We start from the raw sequence: 20,311 nt of genomic DNA on the forward strand, positions 1-20,311 counted from the left end.
AATAATTTCACTGTGAGTTACAGGTCTGATTGCAGATTGCAGATTGCAAATTGCAATGAAGGATATTTTCCAGACACACTTGTTAAACAAAAGTAACAATCACTTGCATGATCCTTTGGTTCACACCAAACCATAGGTACACCAGATGGCAAAGCCTTCTGTGTACCTTTCAGCCATCCTCTTAAATATACAGAACAATTAGTGCGTACTATATGAGGATCCCACTTCTTATCCTGATCACCAATTTTACACTGAAAGAACAAATGATATGCTTTTTTAATTAAAGGTGTAATGTTTTTTTCAATTTAATTTTACAATAAACTCACCACATACATAAAAAAAGACATCCACATCATTTACACAATTTTGAGTCATTATGACACTGCACTGTAGGTGATATAAAGATTCTGGGTTCATATCCGTTTTCAATATCAAGTAACAGATTAAAATCATGTATCATACGTTAGAAAACAAAAATTATGTTTATCAGTGTAATTGGATGATAGTTTATTGTTTTTTTTTTTTTTCAGTTGAAATGATTGTTGTTCTATACTATTCTCATATTTTGTATACTAATAGGAATATCTGAGTCAAAAACAGAAATACAGTATTTCTTAATAAAATTAATATAAAATTTTTGAGAAAATAAATTTTCTTTGCTAATATTGCAAATAATTAAAATATCTACCAATTGTATGTATCATTGTAAAAAGTGCTGTCCAATATATCCAAAAAGTAATAAAAAAGTTCTGTAAGAAAGTAGGGTAAAAAGGTTGGTAGGTTAGAAAATTTAAAGAGGGAAATAGGTAGGTTGAATGTAGTTGGAGTAGGAATTAGCGAGGTTCGGTGAGAAGAGGAAAAAACACCTTTGGTAGGTGATTATAGAGTAATTAACTCAGCCTCAAACAAAGGGCAGGCAAAAGTAGGCCTCATAATGAACAAGAAGATAGGGAAGAGAGTAGAGCATTTCAGAAAGCTTAGCGATAGAATCATTGTTATCAGAATGAAATCAAAACGTAAGCTGACAACGATTGTTAACGTCTATGAGCCTACAAATAAGTGCCCATTATGATGATGATGAGGTTCAGTGTGTACACGAATGAAAGAGGGGAACAACTTGTTGAGATTTACAGGAAGTATAATTTACTAATTGCCAATACCCAGTTTAAAAATCATAATAAAAAACATACATGGGAAAAGCCTGGTAATACTGCAAGTTATCAGATAGATTATATCATGGCCAAATAAAGATTTGGAAATCAACTTGACCTGAATTTGCAAAGCATATCCAGGAGCAGACATTGATAGAGACCATAATTTAGTTATGATGAAATGTAGATTGGGGTTTAAAAACCAAAAGAAAAAGTGTCAGATGAATTAGTGGAATTTAGAGATTCTTGAGGAAGAGGAGGTAAAGAAGAATTTTGAGGAGGACATCGCAGGAGGTCTGAGTAAAACTGATATGGTAGAAAATGTAGAAGAAAAATGGGAGAATGTTAAAAAGGAAATTCTTAAATCAGCAGAAGTGAACTTAAGCAGAACAAAGAGAACTAATAGAAAACCTTGGTTATCAGAGGATATATTGCAGTTGATGGAGAACGTAAAAAATATAAGAATGCTGGTGATGAAGAACGTATTTAACTTTATAAAATTTGCTTTTGAATGTAAATACCAATTTAAATAAATTTAAATATAGTCGGGATTGTGCCTGGACATGATATTTAAGCCTCCTCAATATAGCCTGTTTCTTCTAAGATATCAAGAATGCCCTATTTATAAAGATAAATAGGGCATTCTTGATATCTTGCCAAATGTGAACCCTTACAGTTAATACTCTTTTCTTCTTCAGTGTATGCACTATCATCATGTCCCATACAGCTGCAACACACACGAACTTGTTTCTTGGTGCAACCAATTTTGTTGTGAACAAAACCTGGACACTAACAGCAGCATCTCAGGTTTGGTATGTATGGTCACACATTGACAGAGAGAGATAGTCAGTTCTTATTCACTCAATAGTTAGGGCAGAAAAGGTTAGAATAAGTGAGGATGTTGGCACAACACCATTCTCTTTCATCAAAATCCTCTGCACAGAAGTGACTGACTGTAGTGATAGCTTCTTTGATAATTTTATACGTGCCAAGTCATGGCAAAAGATTACCTTTCTGGAATTTAGTGTATTACGTGGCTCCACTATCACTTCATCCTTCCCTATGTATTTAAGAGCTAGAAGTTCTCCACTCTGTTCATCATTATTCAACTCAATCAGCAGGGTGCCACTTCTAACCTTTTTAATTGATTTCGGTGAGTCACATTCTCTTACAATGCAATTATTTATTAAAAAGGTAGAAAACCTTCTTCCTTACGGTCTATAAGAAACCATACATTAAAAAGGAAATGACACGAATTATTAAAAAGGATTATTAAAATCGGACAAAGGATTATTAAACAAAAAAAAAGGATAATAAGGTTTTTTTTTACCTTAGCACTCGTGTTACATAACTTGATTCCTTATTGCTTAACATATCTTTGGCTGACAATTTTAGTCAAAGTCTTTTTGAAATTTTTCAAATGAACCAATAACCACCAAAATATTATTATTTGGAGCTGACACACAGTTCCCACAAGTACTGGTAATTTAACAGACCACTCCAGCAGCAGATCGCCGCATGTCTACTGGATCTAGGACTTCATACGACTGGGTTCACCCTGGTGTCCAGAGGACATTGTTTGAAACTCACTACGTAGGAGCCATCCACCCATTGGCATGATAGTTTCTACCTTGGTTATGGTTACATTTTGCAAGGTGTTACAACACTATCGAATGTAAGTGTAAGAAGAAACAGTGTAACGTTGCTGTGTTGCAGTGTAAGAGTATATTTTGTAATCTGTATAGTGTTTTTGGTGTGGCGTTTTTTTTGTGTGGTGTAAAACATTCTGCAGCTCAGTGCAGGGGGAAGAAAAGCTGCAAGGATTTTTTTAAAAAAAGCTAATGTATCAAAAAAACGTTTTTTTCAGAATTAGGTAACTGTTTATGAATACAGTATTGCATTTACTATTTACTTTTATCGCTTAATTTATATACATTGGATACAAATAGTTTCATATGTTCTATATTCATGAACTGATACAAATGTAACCTGCAAAACAAGTATATGCTTTTGTCACATCTAAATATATATTATGAAAATTTTCTTATTATCTGCATTAAAGTAAGGAATGTTATATATAATACATATACATAAAATCAATTATTAAAATGGATTTAAATAAATTTAACTTTTCAAAGTGCACATCCTTACTATTTTATCATTTTCATCTAATTATTCAGTAAATTTATCACTAATCCAAAAGTATGTATTAACTAGACATTCTGGCGGTGACATGGGATGGTTGACAAATAAATTAACTATATGGATAATTTTATCTGGAATGAGAACCCTTTTCCTGTATCTGGTCATAATTTTAGTCACCTTCAGATCAAAAACATCTGTGAATTAGTACTTACAATAAATATCCATACACTTGAGATGACGATAAAATTGAGATACAAGCCAGCAACACGATAATAGAAGATTTACAAAATTAACTGGACGTCAATACCCACTCACTAACCTGCAACAAGGTAATTTCTGCTTCCAACAACAGTGACCAAGTTACTCAACTGCCGGATAGTCAACTGCTGTCGACTTCGAAGCATAACTCAATAAAATCAAAACTATCTCAAAATCTAAGCAATGTCCACTTACAATGAACATGATTATCAAATGGTGTTCTTCAAGGCCTATGGGTCAAATGAAACAAAGTGGCTGATATTCCCTGCTTAGGGAAAATTGGTTAATTCTTGGCTTGTGGTATCTTGAAAAATACAACTTCTTGCAAGTACATCAGTGTCGCTATCAGTCCATCACTGACCAGCTAGTGTATCTTGAAAACACTATTCAAAACTCTTTTATCCAAAGAAAACAAATGACTGCTCTGTTCATTGACCTAGAGAAAGCTTTCAATAAAACGAGATTTAATATTCTCAACCAACTGCATAAATGGAAGTTCAGAGGTAACCTACCCAAATTCATGTCCAGCTTTCTCAAAGACAGGACTTTTTGTGTTCGTGTCAGTCACGGTCAAATTGTCATGAATTTGAAAATGGAGTACCGCAGGGATCACCTCATCTCTTGGTGACACACTATTCATCATTGTGATGAATGGTATATTTGATGGTACAGGAACAACAGTAGGATATGTAGATGATCTAGTACTATTCTATTTGGCCAAATCATATGCAATGATTAAATGGAAAGAGCAAAACTGCATTTATAAAAATATTTAAGTTGATTTGTTGACATAATATTGCAAAATTTAGACAAAATTTTTATTGAAAAACAAAGGCTAAATAAGAACATTTCATAGACATTTAAAGATAAGATTTACTTTATTCATATTCAATAAATACATATCAATCATACAAATTTAGTTTTTATTTTGTTTTCAACTATATACAATGTAATATTGTTTCTTAAGATACTATTATAAAATAACACAATAACATTTACAAATACTTATAACTACCTTATTTACAATTACTTCTAAATCTTGAAATTATCAACTTAAAATAATTCTTCTACAAAATGCATCCAATAATAACAAATAATCATATGTATCAAAATCTGCATACATTATTAATATCTGCATCCATTATTCTGCATTAAACCCAACTTGAAAAGTTGGGTTTAATGCGTTTATTGTGTCATCTGCCATCAATAAAAACAATTATGTCTCATTTATCATAGTCAGACTTACGGCTGTTGCTGTGGTTGTTGTTGGGACTGTTGTGTTTCCTGTTGATTAGAAGTAAAATTCACAACATTAACAAGGAATGGAGTTGTAATGGGAGATGGTAAAGGATTTTCCCAATTTACAGGAGATGGGACTTGAGACCTAAAAAAATATATTTAAAATCTAATAAATTTTCAAAATAAATTTAAAAATAAACTATATCTATGTTAAAACACCGAATTTGTTTGTATGTTCAGCATAATCTAAGAAAGCTGCTCAATTGATCCCAGAAATTCCTTAACTGTTTAAAAACTTTTTTAACTGTTAAGGAACTGTTTTAACTGTTTTTTTAAACAGTTTTCTTTTGACTTGATTATTGTTGTTTGATGACGTAGGTTATGCAGAAATTATACCACTCCAAAAATTATATCTCTCCCTCATTAATTGTATCTCTTTTAAACCCCTTAATGATAAATATGGTTAAATATTCTAGTCAGAATACTAGAAAAAAATTTACGGTTCAAGGTGCAGAAACAAAAACGAGCATTTTACAACTTGAATCCTTCTTTGCCTCTAGATGTCCTAGGTCCCTAACCCCTTAAATTAAAAAGAATTCAAACATAAGTATTTAAATAATTCTTTTTCAACATGCATTCTACTTTTAGAAAGAAGATGAAACTTAACTGTGTTTAGTTCTGGTCCTTATGCCTGCTATCTAATCTACTTTGATAAATAAAGTATCAATGTTAATTAACTAGTGCAAAATTTCAGAATTAATATTTACAACAAAACTATATAATTAAAAAAATGAAATACTCGTATAATCAGATTCTAATCATTATTTGTCAAACACACAAAACAATATTTTCTTAATGAAACACATATTATTTTAAAGGGCAAATAAGAAACAAAATGGCAAAAAAGACATCAAAATTCTAAAGTTTTTAAGGTTAAAAAAAATTCAAATAATTTATTTTGTGTAACAGTTTTTACAATTAATATCAGTTGATTTTTTTTCATCTCACAGCAGCAATACTGATTTTAATTTAACTTTCAATAAGATGATTTCCTTAATCATGTTTGAAATATTTTATCTCTCAGAATAAAATATTCACAGCAACACATTCCTTCCATGAAAGAGTATTTTTTAATTTAATCTTATTGTTCATGACATATTTAAGCAAAACAAAATGGCAAAAACTGAGACTAATTAAATTTGTTGGTACTGGGACCAGCATTGGTAAAAATTTTACAAAACTTTAAATGGTACACTGCACTCTTTCTTGCTTAGCAAACAAAATTTTCATAATTTGCTTGCTCAGAATTCAATTCTAAAATTTTGAAGAAAAAATGTATTTATAATAAACAACCTTTGGAAAATATGTTTTTCTACTTGTTTACCAAATAGATATAATAAATAAATTAATTAGATACAATAAAAATTTATAAAAAATATAATTCGTGTCTATTTGGTTCCATATATTTTTTATGGGAATAAATATTTACCAATTACATGAGTAATTCAAGACTGCTTCCTAAATGAAACAGGAGTTCTTCTGCTAATATATTACAAATACATTTTATACGAAAATAAACTATTATAAATATTACATTAAGTATACATCTAATGTACAACTAATATGGGGAACATTTACCATGCTAACACTTTAAAATGTACATCTTAAAATACACTTTTAATAATTATTTTTATCAAAATTTACTCATATCGATACAAAATGTAAATGATTACTTAATAGGTAATGGAATATATCAGAATATTTTATAATAGATAAATATTCTGGATATATAATAATTACTAATTATTACAAGTATAATCATAATTACATAATATATTACACATTCTGATGTAATATTATATTTAATAAATTTTCATTAACATTATTTGATATTTCTATTTTTGGAAAGTCATACATATTAAATGATTATCAGTTTTATTCAAATCATCTTGCACGCAATATGCTCTTTTAACACTTGTGAAATCACTACTCATTCTGACATACCATTGTGAATGGAATCGAGAATCGGTTTTTTTTTTTATTATGGTACTAGATGGATTTTACTTCACAGCAAATTACATGACAATAAAATAAATTGCAACATAAAATAATTTTACATATTTTCCTACTGTAGCATCAATTTGCTGCTAGAAACAAACAATAAATGGTATAATTTCAATACTCTGTTCTTTATATCAGTAATCTGTGATATCCATTTACATAATAATTTTATATACATTGCATATTGTCCTCTATGCTACAACTAAATAAATATCAATCAGAACATTTACCTTACTTTTCTGAATAAAAAAAATAGAAAGCCCTTCAAAAAGACATTTTCAACAACGCACTTACTAATTCTGTTTTTACCACAAAATTTCAGTTATGACCTACTGAAAAAAAACTGAGCTGAATAACTGAAAACTATGGAGCTTAATAATTGTTTGAATTATTTGCAATATGCATTTATTTATTTTTACCCAAACAAATTTTTCTGTTATTCCCAACAATCTATAATAACATGATTATGTCCAGTGATATATTGTGTTCAGACTGATTGAACTGTTCACTTCTAATGAAGTCTGGGCAATGAAATCCTGATATCATGGTTGAGTTACGGCAGCTGAGATATGCTTTTTAAGAAACAGAAAGGAACTGAGCTGATCATATAAAGTAAGCAATGAGGATTGGGCAGATTTTTAAATACTTACTCTTTCAATGGAAGAGATGATTTTTACAAAATGAGAGGAACATTTAGACAGCATGGCTGAAAATACCTGCTCCAAAGCAAGCACTAACTTATATTAGCTGTGGTAAGTGCAACAAAACACAGACCAAGGAAACAATGGAGTGAGAACCAAGTAGATAACTTAATCCAAAAAGAAAATAATGATTTTCTGTCCTTATAAATTTATAAAAGTATATGACACAGGTTATTTTGACGCTTCTTGCATGACGTAGGTTGCAATTTTTTTATGCTGTGCACATTTATTTTTGTGACTGAAAGGGTTTACAAAAAAATTCATAACTAAAAAATTATTGATCCTGGAAGGATGAAACAAAAGCAATTTATTCATATTTCTCACTGTAAAAGACTGATCCAATGGTTTATTTAACTACCTCTCTTCTTTCTAAGAGAAAATTACCAATCAAATTGAACATGAAAAACGGTAAAATTTCACTTTTGGTAATTTTTTTTCAAGAGGTAGGGATGGCATACACAATCTGAATTATTCTTTTATATGTAGGTACTTGTTAGTATTTTTACCATAAATAATATTTATGGTAATATACTTATCTCTAAATTTTTATGAATTTTTGAAAACTAATTTTTTTTTTAATTCAAATTTTGGCTTAAAATAACTCTATGTGGCTGGTGATAAAAATCTCAAATTTGCACAACTTACACAGTGTTTTTTAGATGTTTATGGCAGATAAAAACTTTTTTTGTGTATTGTATTAATAAAAAGGTACCTTTCAAAAATCATGAAAAACCTGTTAAAAGCAATACCATTTTGACTCACGAAATAAGTGCTTCAAGGGGATTTCTTGTCTTCTTGGCACTTTAATATTTTTATACTTATTACTATAGTTGAAATTGACTTGCTTTAATCAATTCCAGTCATCAGGAAAATTCATGTTGCAACATTCTTATTTATGCTTGTTGCATAAATATCTGTAACTCTGCAGTTACAGACTGATCAGTCTAACACTAGTCAGTGACCTGTTCACATCTTTACAGAGTGTCTCAAATTTCATCTTGTGTTTGGAAGTGTTTATTAAATAAATAAGTTTTACTTAATAATAATATATTTGCAAATTTTAAAATCAGTTAAATTTTTACATTATTATAAAGTAATTCTGCATAAAACAATGGAATAACAATGTTCCATAGGAATTTATGTGAATGAAGAGTGTCATAAAACAGCGTATGGTACAGTGCCAAAAGAACTCATTAAAATTTATGAATTTAGTGATGAAATCAAATTATTTTTTACATGTTAATTCAGATGTCACTAGTGTTTGTAAATATGAAAAATGTTTTTGTCAAAATCCAGTTAAGTTACCTGTATGGACAGTTCTGCTGTGACTGAGAACTCATAAAAATCAGTTCATAAAAACTCAAGACAAATAACATTAGAGAAAGTTCTTAAAAAACACATTTTTCCAAATTTAAATTTAGTTACTGGAAAGTTTCAATTGTTTTAACTGTTTCAAAAGTATTTTTTCAAAAATGGTAGATAGCCTCGAAAATGATGATGTGCAGATTCATTTTCCAGCTGGACACGTTCATCATTTCAAAAGTCTCAACAAGACAAAGTGTGGGACCAATCTGCAAAGTCCTGAGAAAGTTGACACCACTTGAACTAACTACAGCAGCAGGTCATTCTCACACAATTTCCAGAGAATTATCAGAAGAGATATCACAGTTGTTTGTTAACCACACTAAATAATTACTTTCATTGCTACACAAACAAGCTATTTCATTGAAGAATAAATAAAATTTTGCACAATTTATTCTTTCTTCGATAGTGTTTACAAAAATAAACCAGTATAAAAATAAAAATTGAATTCTTGAAAAAATATGAAGTCTCATTGAAATCTCAGTTTGAATAAGTTTTATAAGTGTTTTTGAATCAAAATTGTATTGTTATACTGATATTGGGTTAAGTTATCATTAAATTATGACCTATCAATAATTTTAAAAATATTGACAATGTCAACTTCAACAACATAGGGGCTAAATAAAAAAAATGTAAAGTGCAAAGAAGACAAGAACACTTAGAGCACTTATTTAGCGAGTCAAAATGGTATTGCTTTTTCGTGATTTTTGAGAGGTTATAACTTCTTTAATAGTACAATACAAAAGAAACTTTTTTATTTGCCATAAACATCTATAAAAACACTGTAAGTTGTGCAAATTTTAAATTTTTATCACCAGCCCCATCAGAGTTATTTGAAGTCAAAATCTGAATTTAAAAAAAAATTATTTTCAAATATTCATAAAAATTTAGGGGTAAGTATATTAGCATTAATATTATTTGTGGTAAAACTACTAACATATACTACATATAAAAAAATAATTCAGACTGTGTATGCCATCCCTGCCTCTTGAAAAAAATAACCAAAAGTGCAAGTTTACTGTTTTTCATGTTCCAATTCTATTGGTAATTTTCTCAAAGAAAGAATAGGTAGGTAAATCAACCATTGTATCAGTCTTTTACATTGAGAAAATATGAATAAATCTTTTTGTTTGATCCTTCCAGGACCAATAGTTTATTGGTTATGAATTTTTTCATAAACGCTTTCAATCACAAAAATAGGTGTGCGCAGCATAAGAAAAATGGCTGCCACAGGTAAACTGCTTAAATAAAAAATATAAAAAAATAATAGTTTTAGGGTTCTGAGACAAGTAGAAACAAGTGGGTAGGTAAATTTCAATTTTTTTTTTAATTGGTCAAGCAACCACCCAGCATTATTTGTCCCAATGCCGCACATCCAGGACACCCCATACTCTTCACCCAATTTTTTTAGCATTATATGCATTTTACTGTTAATCATTTTATATATAACTAATAAAAATTTTGAATTATTAAAAATATCATGTATTATATTACTTTTAAATGTATGTTTATAGTTATATTAAATATTCTGCCCGCAGTTTGCAAGATTTTAACCAGACGTTATAAAAGTGGAGCTCAAAAGAGGAAGAAGAAGCAGAAAGTTGAAGAAGTGCTTAGCAAGTTAACAAAATTAGATAAGGGGCCTGATGAACCCAAAGCCTCTACACAGTGAGTCAGTCACAGGATGTTCATCCTATTCCTGATACAGAACCTAGTACATCTAGATGTATAGAATATACTTCAATGAATGAAGTAACAAATATTAAGATTTACAAAAGATTTAGTAGTAAAAGCACAGAAGATTCAGCATAAAAAACAAACAGAATGATATGGGATGATTTAGATTTAAGTAAGGATGACATTTTATACTGGGTACATATACTAGGTACAAAAAGGTCCGTCAGAATGTCAGCACTCAAATGGCTTATTTTAAAAAATCAAAAGAGTTTTCTGCAAACTAAGACAGATATTGCTCAAAAAGCTTGTTCTATCCCAAATGGATAAATGGTGAAAAATATTGGTGAATGGTTAGTATATTCGCCAGCAACTGGTCATGAATACTATTTGTTCTTGTGTAAAATCTTTTCAAATTCTTCGACACAATTATTATTATAATCAAATGGATTTTGTTACTGACGCAACACCTATTTAGTTCAAAGTTGTGAAAACTATTTAGACCACAGAACAGCTTTAGTTAGTAACATATCTTATAAGAAAACGTGACTCAACAATTGATTGCCAACTAGCACAACAGATAAATAATAAACGGCAGTACTGGAAAAATGTTCTTGAATGAGTTGTGGCAGTTATAATTACTATGGCAGAGCGTGGTTTACCTTTCACAGGTGATAAGGAAACATTTGGTTCTCCTTACAATGGCAATTTCCTTGGATTACTTGAACTTATAGGAAAATTTGATCCTTTTCTAGCAACTATATAAAATAATTTGGGAATCTTGAAGAAGGCATATCAATGATGATGCAAAAAAGTTTTCATTCTTTATAAAATTAAACGCTAGAGAAAAAGAGATTCATGAAGGCATTAATGCTTTATGTTAAACATATCCTGAAGATGTGGACATGAATCTTGTAGGAGAATTCAAACATTTTCATCAATATGTTAGATGTGGTTGACTAGAACATGATAGTCTGACACATCAGGATCTGTGTAGGGTAATATTTAACAATAGTGTCCAATCAGCATTCCCTAATGTAAAAGCAATTTTGAGACTGTTTCTTAGTATGATGGTTGCAAATTACACCGGAGAAAGATTTTTTCTCAGCTGAAGAGAATAAAAAAATAATTTAGAATGACTCAAAATAAATTAAACTTAACTACTACGCACAAACTATGCAGTTTATCTATCATTTGATTGTCATCAAAGTCATCAGTGACTTTGCTCTGGCAAAGGCAAGAAAGAAAATATTTTAGTTTAATATAATTCCTTAATCCTTATAAAATGTTTCAAGAAATTAGATAATAAGCCTTTGTAAATTGTGTCTTTTAAAAGAACTTTTATTTCTTTTTATCAGTGTGCATTATTAAGTTTGTTATGAATAAAAAATGATTTTGAGTAAAAGATTTATTATTTCATTATCAATATAGTTCTTAATTGTATTTCAGTTTAACCCTGTAGGTATTCAAAAATCATATTTGTCACCGACATAGAATATCTGGACTTATAAAGGGTCCCATACCTCAAATAGCTTAGAACCTCATCAAGTCTAAATCCAGCCCTGAAAATGTTACATTTTTTCTGGTAGGTGTAGCAGTCAGAATCGAAACATTTTAATTTTATACTTCTTCGCACCTGGAACTGGATTCTATCCATAGTGCAATTGAGAACCAAAAGGAATTTATTCCTCTTTATTATGTAAATGACTGGATGAACATTTTCAAATTAGCTAGGTCTACAAAAGGAAAAAATAAAACAAAACTATCTCGTTAAACATTTGAACTGACGAACAATGTTATGATTTGAAGTACTTAGTAGATAAACTTATAAAAAAACAAAAAAATAAATGAAAATAAGTAAACTGGCTCAAAGTAAAATGCTCTAAGTATGAAAAATCAAAGCTAGATATTATAAAATACATTTAAGTATAATTATCCTAGCGATTACAAATGTATTAATGAACTTCAAGAAGAGACAGGCAACATGTATCAAGTAGTTTCTATGAACTACTCATAGCAGTTTCTATAACTACTCAAAGCATAATGTTTATGCTTTGCAAAAAGCAGGTGATACCAGAGATATTTCATGCATGGTACTTTTTATTGCCATCCACACAGAATAATATGGCAGAACATTAACCAGAACCAGACATTAATGATCCTGAAGATGACAGTTCTGCTGTATAGTACAACAGTTACAATTACACTATAATATTTTCCTATAATTAAAATAAGATAATTTGTATTATTGTTGCAAGTTATTATTTATTCAGCTATAGAGAATTATTATTACTAAGCTTTCATTTTTCAAAAATTTTACGATTTAATACTGATTTTCTACTTAACTGAAATGCTTATACAATTACAGTAAGTTTGACTTTTACAATTATTAATATTTTTTTAATACTGTTTTCCTTAAGACTCTGTAATGTTAATTTTATAATTTTAGTTTTACTATTTTGAACAAAGAAAAACAATGTTAATTATTTTTATTATTACTGTTTTTTTTATAGAAACTTCTTTGCCACTGTGGATGTTTGATTATCATAACTTAATTCATTGTTATTAAAATAATTTTTTATAATTATTTTTATCAAAGTAATTTTTTTGTAACAAGTTTGTTTAAGAATCTAATTTGGAAAGTTTGCCAGGAAAATGATACATCTATTGTCTTATCTCAATGCAAATGCAATTGCTTCAACTGTGGTGTTTTTCAGACCAATGAAACATATATGGAGGAAAGTGTAGTAGGTAGATGCACACTATTCATTCAATTTTTTGGCCAGGTGTTTCCTACTAATGAATGCTATATTGGTCTCCATTAGACTCTCTAAATCCATTAATACAACATATTTCTATATATGTGGACAAATTATCCTTGTCCTTGTTAAAATATGTTTGGAATTTAGAAAATTATATTTGTTAAAAAAAAGTGAATTTTAAGATTGATTTTCTTGTTAACAATTATTTGAAGTTTTTTATTTTATTTTTTAATTACATTTCCTTTGTTTGGATATCACCTATGGTTCATGTTAAGGTTCCTACTTCTGGCTCAATAATTTTAGCTGGTATTATGCTTAAGCTTGGGGGTTTTGTTTGTTTATTTCTTTTTTCATGATTTGTTTTTTTTTTTATCATTACCTCATGATTTACACTCAAGTGAACAAACATACCATTACTTTTTCAGTATGTCATAATAAATACCGACTTCACAAGATCAAAAATTCAGCACATTATTTAGAGCTGTTTATAAAATATGCCAAATAGAAAAACTCCCTTTTTAAGGGAAGAATGACTTTTGCAAAGTAATCATCTTTATAACCTAAATAACTCGCTGAACTGTATTATTTAATAATAATTTTACACTAATTTATATAAATATACTTTAAACATTTTAAAATTTCTTTAAGTAAACAGTATTTCAATAACTGATAACATTTTTTTTCTAATTGTAAATAAAAAACAAAGTAAAAAAAGAATAATTGATAACATTTACATATTACTAATAAAATTTAAAGATTATGTCATGAAAATAAATAAAAAAAAGTACAAATAAAAGTCTCACCACATTGTAAAGTTTATAAAAAAAACATTACATTACTAAAAAAAAAATTAAGATTAACTGACAGTACAAAAATTACACATACATAATTCATCTGACTACATAAAATTACATATATGTATTTGTACATTTCTACAAATTATGATTATATACTTATACTTTATATGAGTCTCTCAAGAGATTATGATTATATAAATTATTAATACCTCAAAATATTTTTTATATTACACAGAAATATTGATCACAATTCAGACAACTGCATTGATAAAATTTAATGTCTTCTAATATTTAATAAATTAAAAATTAAATACTAGTTAAATAAGATTATTTAAAAATTAATTAAAATAATAATGACTGGTTCACCTGGTAAAAAATCTTATATGTCTACCAGGTCCACGAGGAGGAGCTGGAAAACGCTCCCATGTAATGGGAGGCCTGATACCACGACCACCAGGAAATCTCGGTGGCATGTCTCTAGGAGGACCTTCTGGAGGACGGAATGGATGTATTGGAGGCCCTGGAACAGATGGAGCTGGGACATTACTAACAACAGGCCCTTCACCATGCCAAACAGGTGCATTTTCTGTAATAAACATAAAAATTGACAAACTGATATACAATAAACAAATTTTTTTGTAGGAAAAAAATTTGTAAGGTGTCATTTTATATATAAAAGTATGTAATTAGTAAAAGAGTTTTAGAGACCTAGCTTTATCATGTAAGTAACTGTCACAAATACTAAGGATAAATAAATTTTCACCGTATTATTTTAGTACTGATTTAGCACCAGCATTTAGCCAAAACCTACAAATCACCATTAGGGAGGAAGGAATCAAGCATAAGAATGGTTGCTGAAAAAGAGATGCTCTAACCACAGACAGATTAAAAGAAAGTACATCACTCTCCAGAGCAGGCACAATTTTTACCCGCAATCCCTTGGGTAATCAAGTCTTTTTACACAGGACTGGGACAGAAAATTACTTACTATTGATTGACCAGTTCAAGTAAATGCTGTAATCATGAATTTCTTTTCCTCCAGAAAATGGCTACTTGAAAGCAGACTAAGCTTCCATAAAACAAAAAAATACACACCTATCTCCAGAATTGCTGGCATGGGAAAGTATCCAACTGAACAATAAACTGTCAGCCAAATTCATAGTAAAGGAAGCTAAAATTTTAAAAATAATAAAAGAAAATTTTACTCTAATGAAAACTATAGAAAATATTAATAATTAGGGTGTACTGAACATAATGGTAAATTGAATCTACTATAACCTTAAAATAAGATTTGAACTTGTAGTCTGCTGCAAAATAATCTGAAATATCACAACAAGTTAGCACTTCAGAAAGTAAAAGAATTTGCAAAACATAACATCAGTGCAACAATTTACAAAACTCTATAAGTTAAAATAAGCGTAGAAGAAACCTGTTATTCCAAATAATACATACATGCACGATATGCATACGTTCATTTCTTGAAAAATAATTTGCCGGCTCTTTTGGAGGATGTACCTTTACAAACTAGATTGCAAATGATTTTCCAGAACGATGAAAAATTCTTCTAAAACTACTAAAAAAATGTTATAAAAATGTAACATGGAAAAATATAAATAGAAAAATTTTGTCACTGTTATCAAACATTGTGAATGATTATCCATTGCTTATAAACAAAAAAAAGGCCAATGATTATTCATTGGCTTACATATAACAACAAGAAAATGAACTTCACAAGAAAACTGACAAAAGAATTAAATATTTATTTCATGATGTATCACTTAAAATGTTTTATTATTACTATTGCTACTACATCTGTCTTATTCAAACTGATTCAGTGTCAGGATATTTTAAACACATATATTATTTCTTTTATTTATTTTTAATTTTGGATCAATTTTTAATTTGAATTGGTACAATGAAATTAATTTATTAAATTTTTCAAATTGGAAAATTTAATTTTTGATATTTTATACATAGTAAATTAAAGATTACATGTTATAAACTCATCAATAAGATACATGTATAGTGTTATAGTTACAATAACTCGCTCATTCCTAGGCTGAAGAAATGAAAATTACATAGTGATTATACGTACACATATTTTTTTTAAAACTGATTTTAATACAAGTAAAGTTTGAATTTATTAATTATTAATATGTATATTAAAAATGATTTCAGTGAAGTTTCTGTATTTGATACTTTCTGTTTTGTCTAGTTTTATTAACAGGTTAAATTATATTATCGCATTTTATTACGTTAATGACAGTGTCACAACCAGTCCAGTTGAAAACATAACAGTTACCGTATCATACATCATGCTATTATATTTACATCCTTATGTATCTTACAATCTTCATTTAAATTATATACCTCACAAGTAATAAGCATAATAAATTTTCAACAGCTAACTTAGACCAACTTCAGTGCTGAAATGCACAGAATTAAGTGTGTACTAATTTACAGGGCCACAATGATTAAGTAAAAGGAAAATTTAAATCAAATTAAAAATAACAATGCATTAATTGAATTCGAACAAATATCTTGCAACAGTCTTGGCAGCAGCTGACAGTCATTACCTACTCACCCAACATAAATGTCAAAGTGGTGGGTATTTGATGCAATGGCAGGCTAGTGGATGCAATTGCTTTTTATCTCAGAGCAATATTATTCACAGTAAATAAAGTTTTTTGAAGGCAAGTCAATTTGTAGCAAAACGAGTGTGAATGTACATAGTAAAAATAATTGGTAAAGAATATTTTTAATATTCTAAGTACCTGGTTCAGTATTTCAGTATGAGAAAGGTCTACCAACCATCAGTTAGTTTTTTCAACAGATTGAAATTACTGTGAAGGCATTAGAAAACTTATTTCCAAGAGTCAGTCAAGTAATTTGTATGATAGTGATTAATTAGATACTGAATTCTTGTGGTTTGACTGGAAAAAAGGTATCATCAGAGAAGTTTTCATAGAGAAGCCCAGACCTAAAGAGATTAACCTCTAAAAAGGACAATTCAATAAAAAATAAAGCAATTAACTAACCAAATTAAATTCTATTAGGAGACAACCTGGCTTATCTGATATGCATTGTGCCAGGTAAACAGTCTTCAAGTAGGTCTATAGGCAGCTTTCTACTAAGTAACTCCAAAGATTAACTGCTTATCACGGTGGCATGGAAAATCTACCAGGGTAGAAGGAATGAAGGCATTGGAAATGGGATAGGGATGATAAGAAAAGGTATCTACACATCAAGTTATTAACTATCTTGCTTAGGATCCCGGAGTAAGGGAAAAACTATTTAGATTTCTACTGCCAAAAAACAGATCTCTTTGACTGGATATTAAAACAGACTTTCTGATAAAATTCACAGAAGGCTTCCTCTATTGAGTATCTGGAAATGGTTGTCTTGATAAATATATGTAAAGGATAAATCTATGATCACCTGACATCAACATGTATTTTATATTTATGGATCAAAATGAGATTCTAATATTAAGAGAATTAATAACAAATTATTACTCATTGCGCTTTTTCTATGAAAACAACTGCACAAAACATATATATATAAATATATAAATATATATATATATATATATATATATATAAATACTTGTTCTGATATTATCCTTTCTACAATGTCTAACATTTGCTTACTGGAAAAAACAAGTATATCCAAATGACCCAATTGAGTAAATCTAATCTTAATGACACTCAAAAACGTATAATATAATAATTACCTATTGCATAATTCTTATATTTATAATCTAAATTACCATTTTATAAGTCAGACGAACTACACGCCAGGAAGGAACCTTTCAAGAAAGCTTATTTAAAAAGTAATATATTAAGTTACAGGCATATAAAAAAATGATACACTAATAATTAAATAAAAAGTAAATATAAAATTATTTTTACCTGCATCTCTTCTGTATGGAGGTCCAGTGCCACCAAAGAAATGGCCTCCTCGTTCCATACTATAAGCTCGACCTCGACCACGAGCTCGTGTTGCTATCATATCCTAAATTTAACACATACCAAATGCATTCTATTCAATGAAAATTGTTCAAGTTGATGATAATATTAATAAGCATTCTGATCAAAATAACAAAATAGTGCTGTTATATTATAGATTATATATTTCTTGGATTGTCCAAATACAAACAAAAATTGAAACACCAGCTACATGGTGATAATATAAAAGAACAGCAAAATTCATCCAGCACTGTCCAGTCAATAATCTCCTTCATAATTGATATCATAAACAGGATTCCAGAAAAGAATTTCTTGTCTTATAAAGAGTTGAACGTTCTAAAATGAAATCTTATCAAACAAGCAGTAGTTGGAAAGTAGCATTATCCAATGGACAAATGACCCAGTTATACACATTATGTAGTGAAGAAGATAGTGGCAAAAGATCAGTGATTATCATGGTAAAACGATTAACAAATATGTTTCAGGCAAACATCTCAGAAAATTTTCTCAATGAGGAAAACAGAACCAAAGCCTGAAGTGAATTCATCTGAAGCAATGATTAAAATATCTTTTTAGAATCTCCTCTCCCATTCTCAAAAGATACAACTAGAGAGGAATTCTTCTACAGTTCTCAGAAGGTATAACTGTTGATGAACTGCTTGGTTACTTCTTCCAATAATTTGGAGGAAAAATAATTATACTACCTATACATATATGAATGGAAACTCTCACTATCCATTTATCCTATTCTATTTTCTGGATAATGCTGAAATTTGTTATTATTCCCAAGGCAGAATCTAACAAAAGTAAAGAAATATTATTTAGATTAAGAACCTCTAAGAAGTAAAATAAAATAAAGGTAAAAAAGGGAGCTGAGATTAAAAAACCTGGTGGCTATGCTTATGTTGCCATGAACATAGCTAAGTGTAGTGAAGCAATAAATGAGTTTTCCTGGCATATCTTTAATATAAATTTAAAAAAAACTTACACTTAACTCTGAAAACTGACAATCTGTAAAAAAAAGTTTAAAAATACTACAGTACGCTACAAAATATAAATCTTCTTTGAAAAAAAAATCATTTTAAACAGAATTTATAACTTACTTTTTGCTTCACAATTTTTTAATATGTTTTGCTACTCCAAGATCTCACTTTTTTAAGCAATGTTAGGTTCATTGAACACAATTCAGGTGGATACCCTTATCAAGGTAAATATCTTACAAATGAGAACTTTAGCATGAGTAGGCCCAGTGCTGATGTCATCTGCACAATTCATTTTATCTTATTAGCACAACTTTCTTTTACAGTTACATATTTTTACAATAAAGCAGGCTCCTATTATATAAGTCTGATTATCAAACAATTTCATTATTATTTGTACTTCATCAACTGGAGTTGAAGTTTAATCATTTGTTTGTTTCTCTGCTTAAGGCAATAATTTTTTCAAAGCATTTTGTAAATTAAACATATTAAACAATTAAGGACTTTTTTTTTCTTTCTTTTTCCTGTTTAGCCTCCGGTAACTACCGTTTAGATAATTCTTCAGAGGATGAATGAGTGTAAATGAAGTGTAGTCTTGTACATTCTCAGTTCGACCATTCCTGAGATGTGTGGTTAATTGAAACCCAACCACCAAAGAACACGGTATCCACGATCTAGTATTCAAATCCATTTAAAAATACCTGGCTTTACTAGGACTTGAACGCTGTAACTCTCGACTTCCAAATCAGCTGATTTGGGAAGACGCGTTAACCACTAGACCAACCCGGTGGGTTAAACAATTAAGGACTAGACTCATTGAAACACACTTCATAATTGAATATTTTCTACATGTTTCATAAAGGATGAAAATAGATTTTTTTTTTTAAATGAGACCTCTAAATAGCAGAGTCAAGCTGAAATTTAATACACACTCAGTAATAACTGAAAACAAAAAGATAATTAAATCTAACAAAAAGGCATAAAACTATATTTAATTGACTAGAAAAGGTTGCCTTACTTTCAATATAGCCACCCACTTACATCTATACATTTCTAAAATGGTGAACCCGTTTTCGCATCCTGTCAATAAAGGATTCCAATGGTCTTTTATTGATCCACGACCTCACTTTATTGTCGTGAAATGAATGTCCTTAAGTTAAGATACCAGTTAAATTCAGGAAGAGGTGTAAATTCATCAAATCCAGTGAGTGTG

General features: G+C 29.3%; 1 protein-coding gene across 2 annotated transcripts in view; it reads right to left on the reverse strand.

Annotated features, from left to right (window-relative positions):
• Window positions 1-4,415: 4,415 nt before the first annotated feature.
• vir (VIR_N domain-containing protein) overlaps window positions 4,416-20,311 on the reverse strand; it is a 64,742-nt gene continuing 48,846 nt past the window's right edge. The window contains exons 17-19 of one of the 2 annotated variants that reach the window (XM_075368316.1): window positions 18,062-18,164; window positions 14,517-14,670; window positions 4,416-4,838 (exon numbers count right to left, since the gene is read on the reverse strand). In XM_075368316.1, coding sequence (XP_075224431.1) covers window positions 4,778-4,838; window positions 14,517-14,670; window positions 18,062-18,164 — 318 coding nt within the window. In that variant the 3' untranslated portion in view covers window positions 4,416-4,777. Of the gene's footprint in view, window positions 4,839-14,516; window positions 14,737-18,061; window positions 18,165-20,311 lie in introns of both variants that reach the window. The other variant, XM_075368315.1, reaches the window with a different exon arrangement.

Source organism: Lycorma delicatula, chromosome 6 (assembly GCF_047948215.1).
Source record: "Lycorma delicatula isolate Av1 chromosome 6, ASM4794821v1, whole genome shotgun sequence".
In the NCBI taxonomy this organism is placed as follows: Eukaryota; Metazoa; Arthropoda; class Insecta; order Hemiptera; family Fulgoridae; genus Lycorma; species Lycorma delicatula.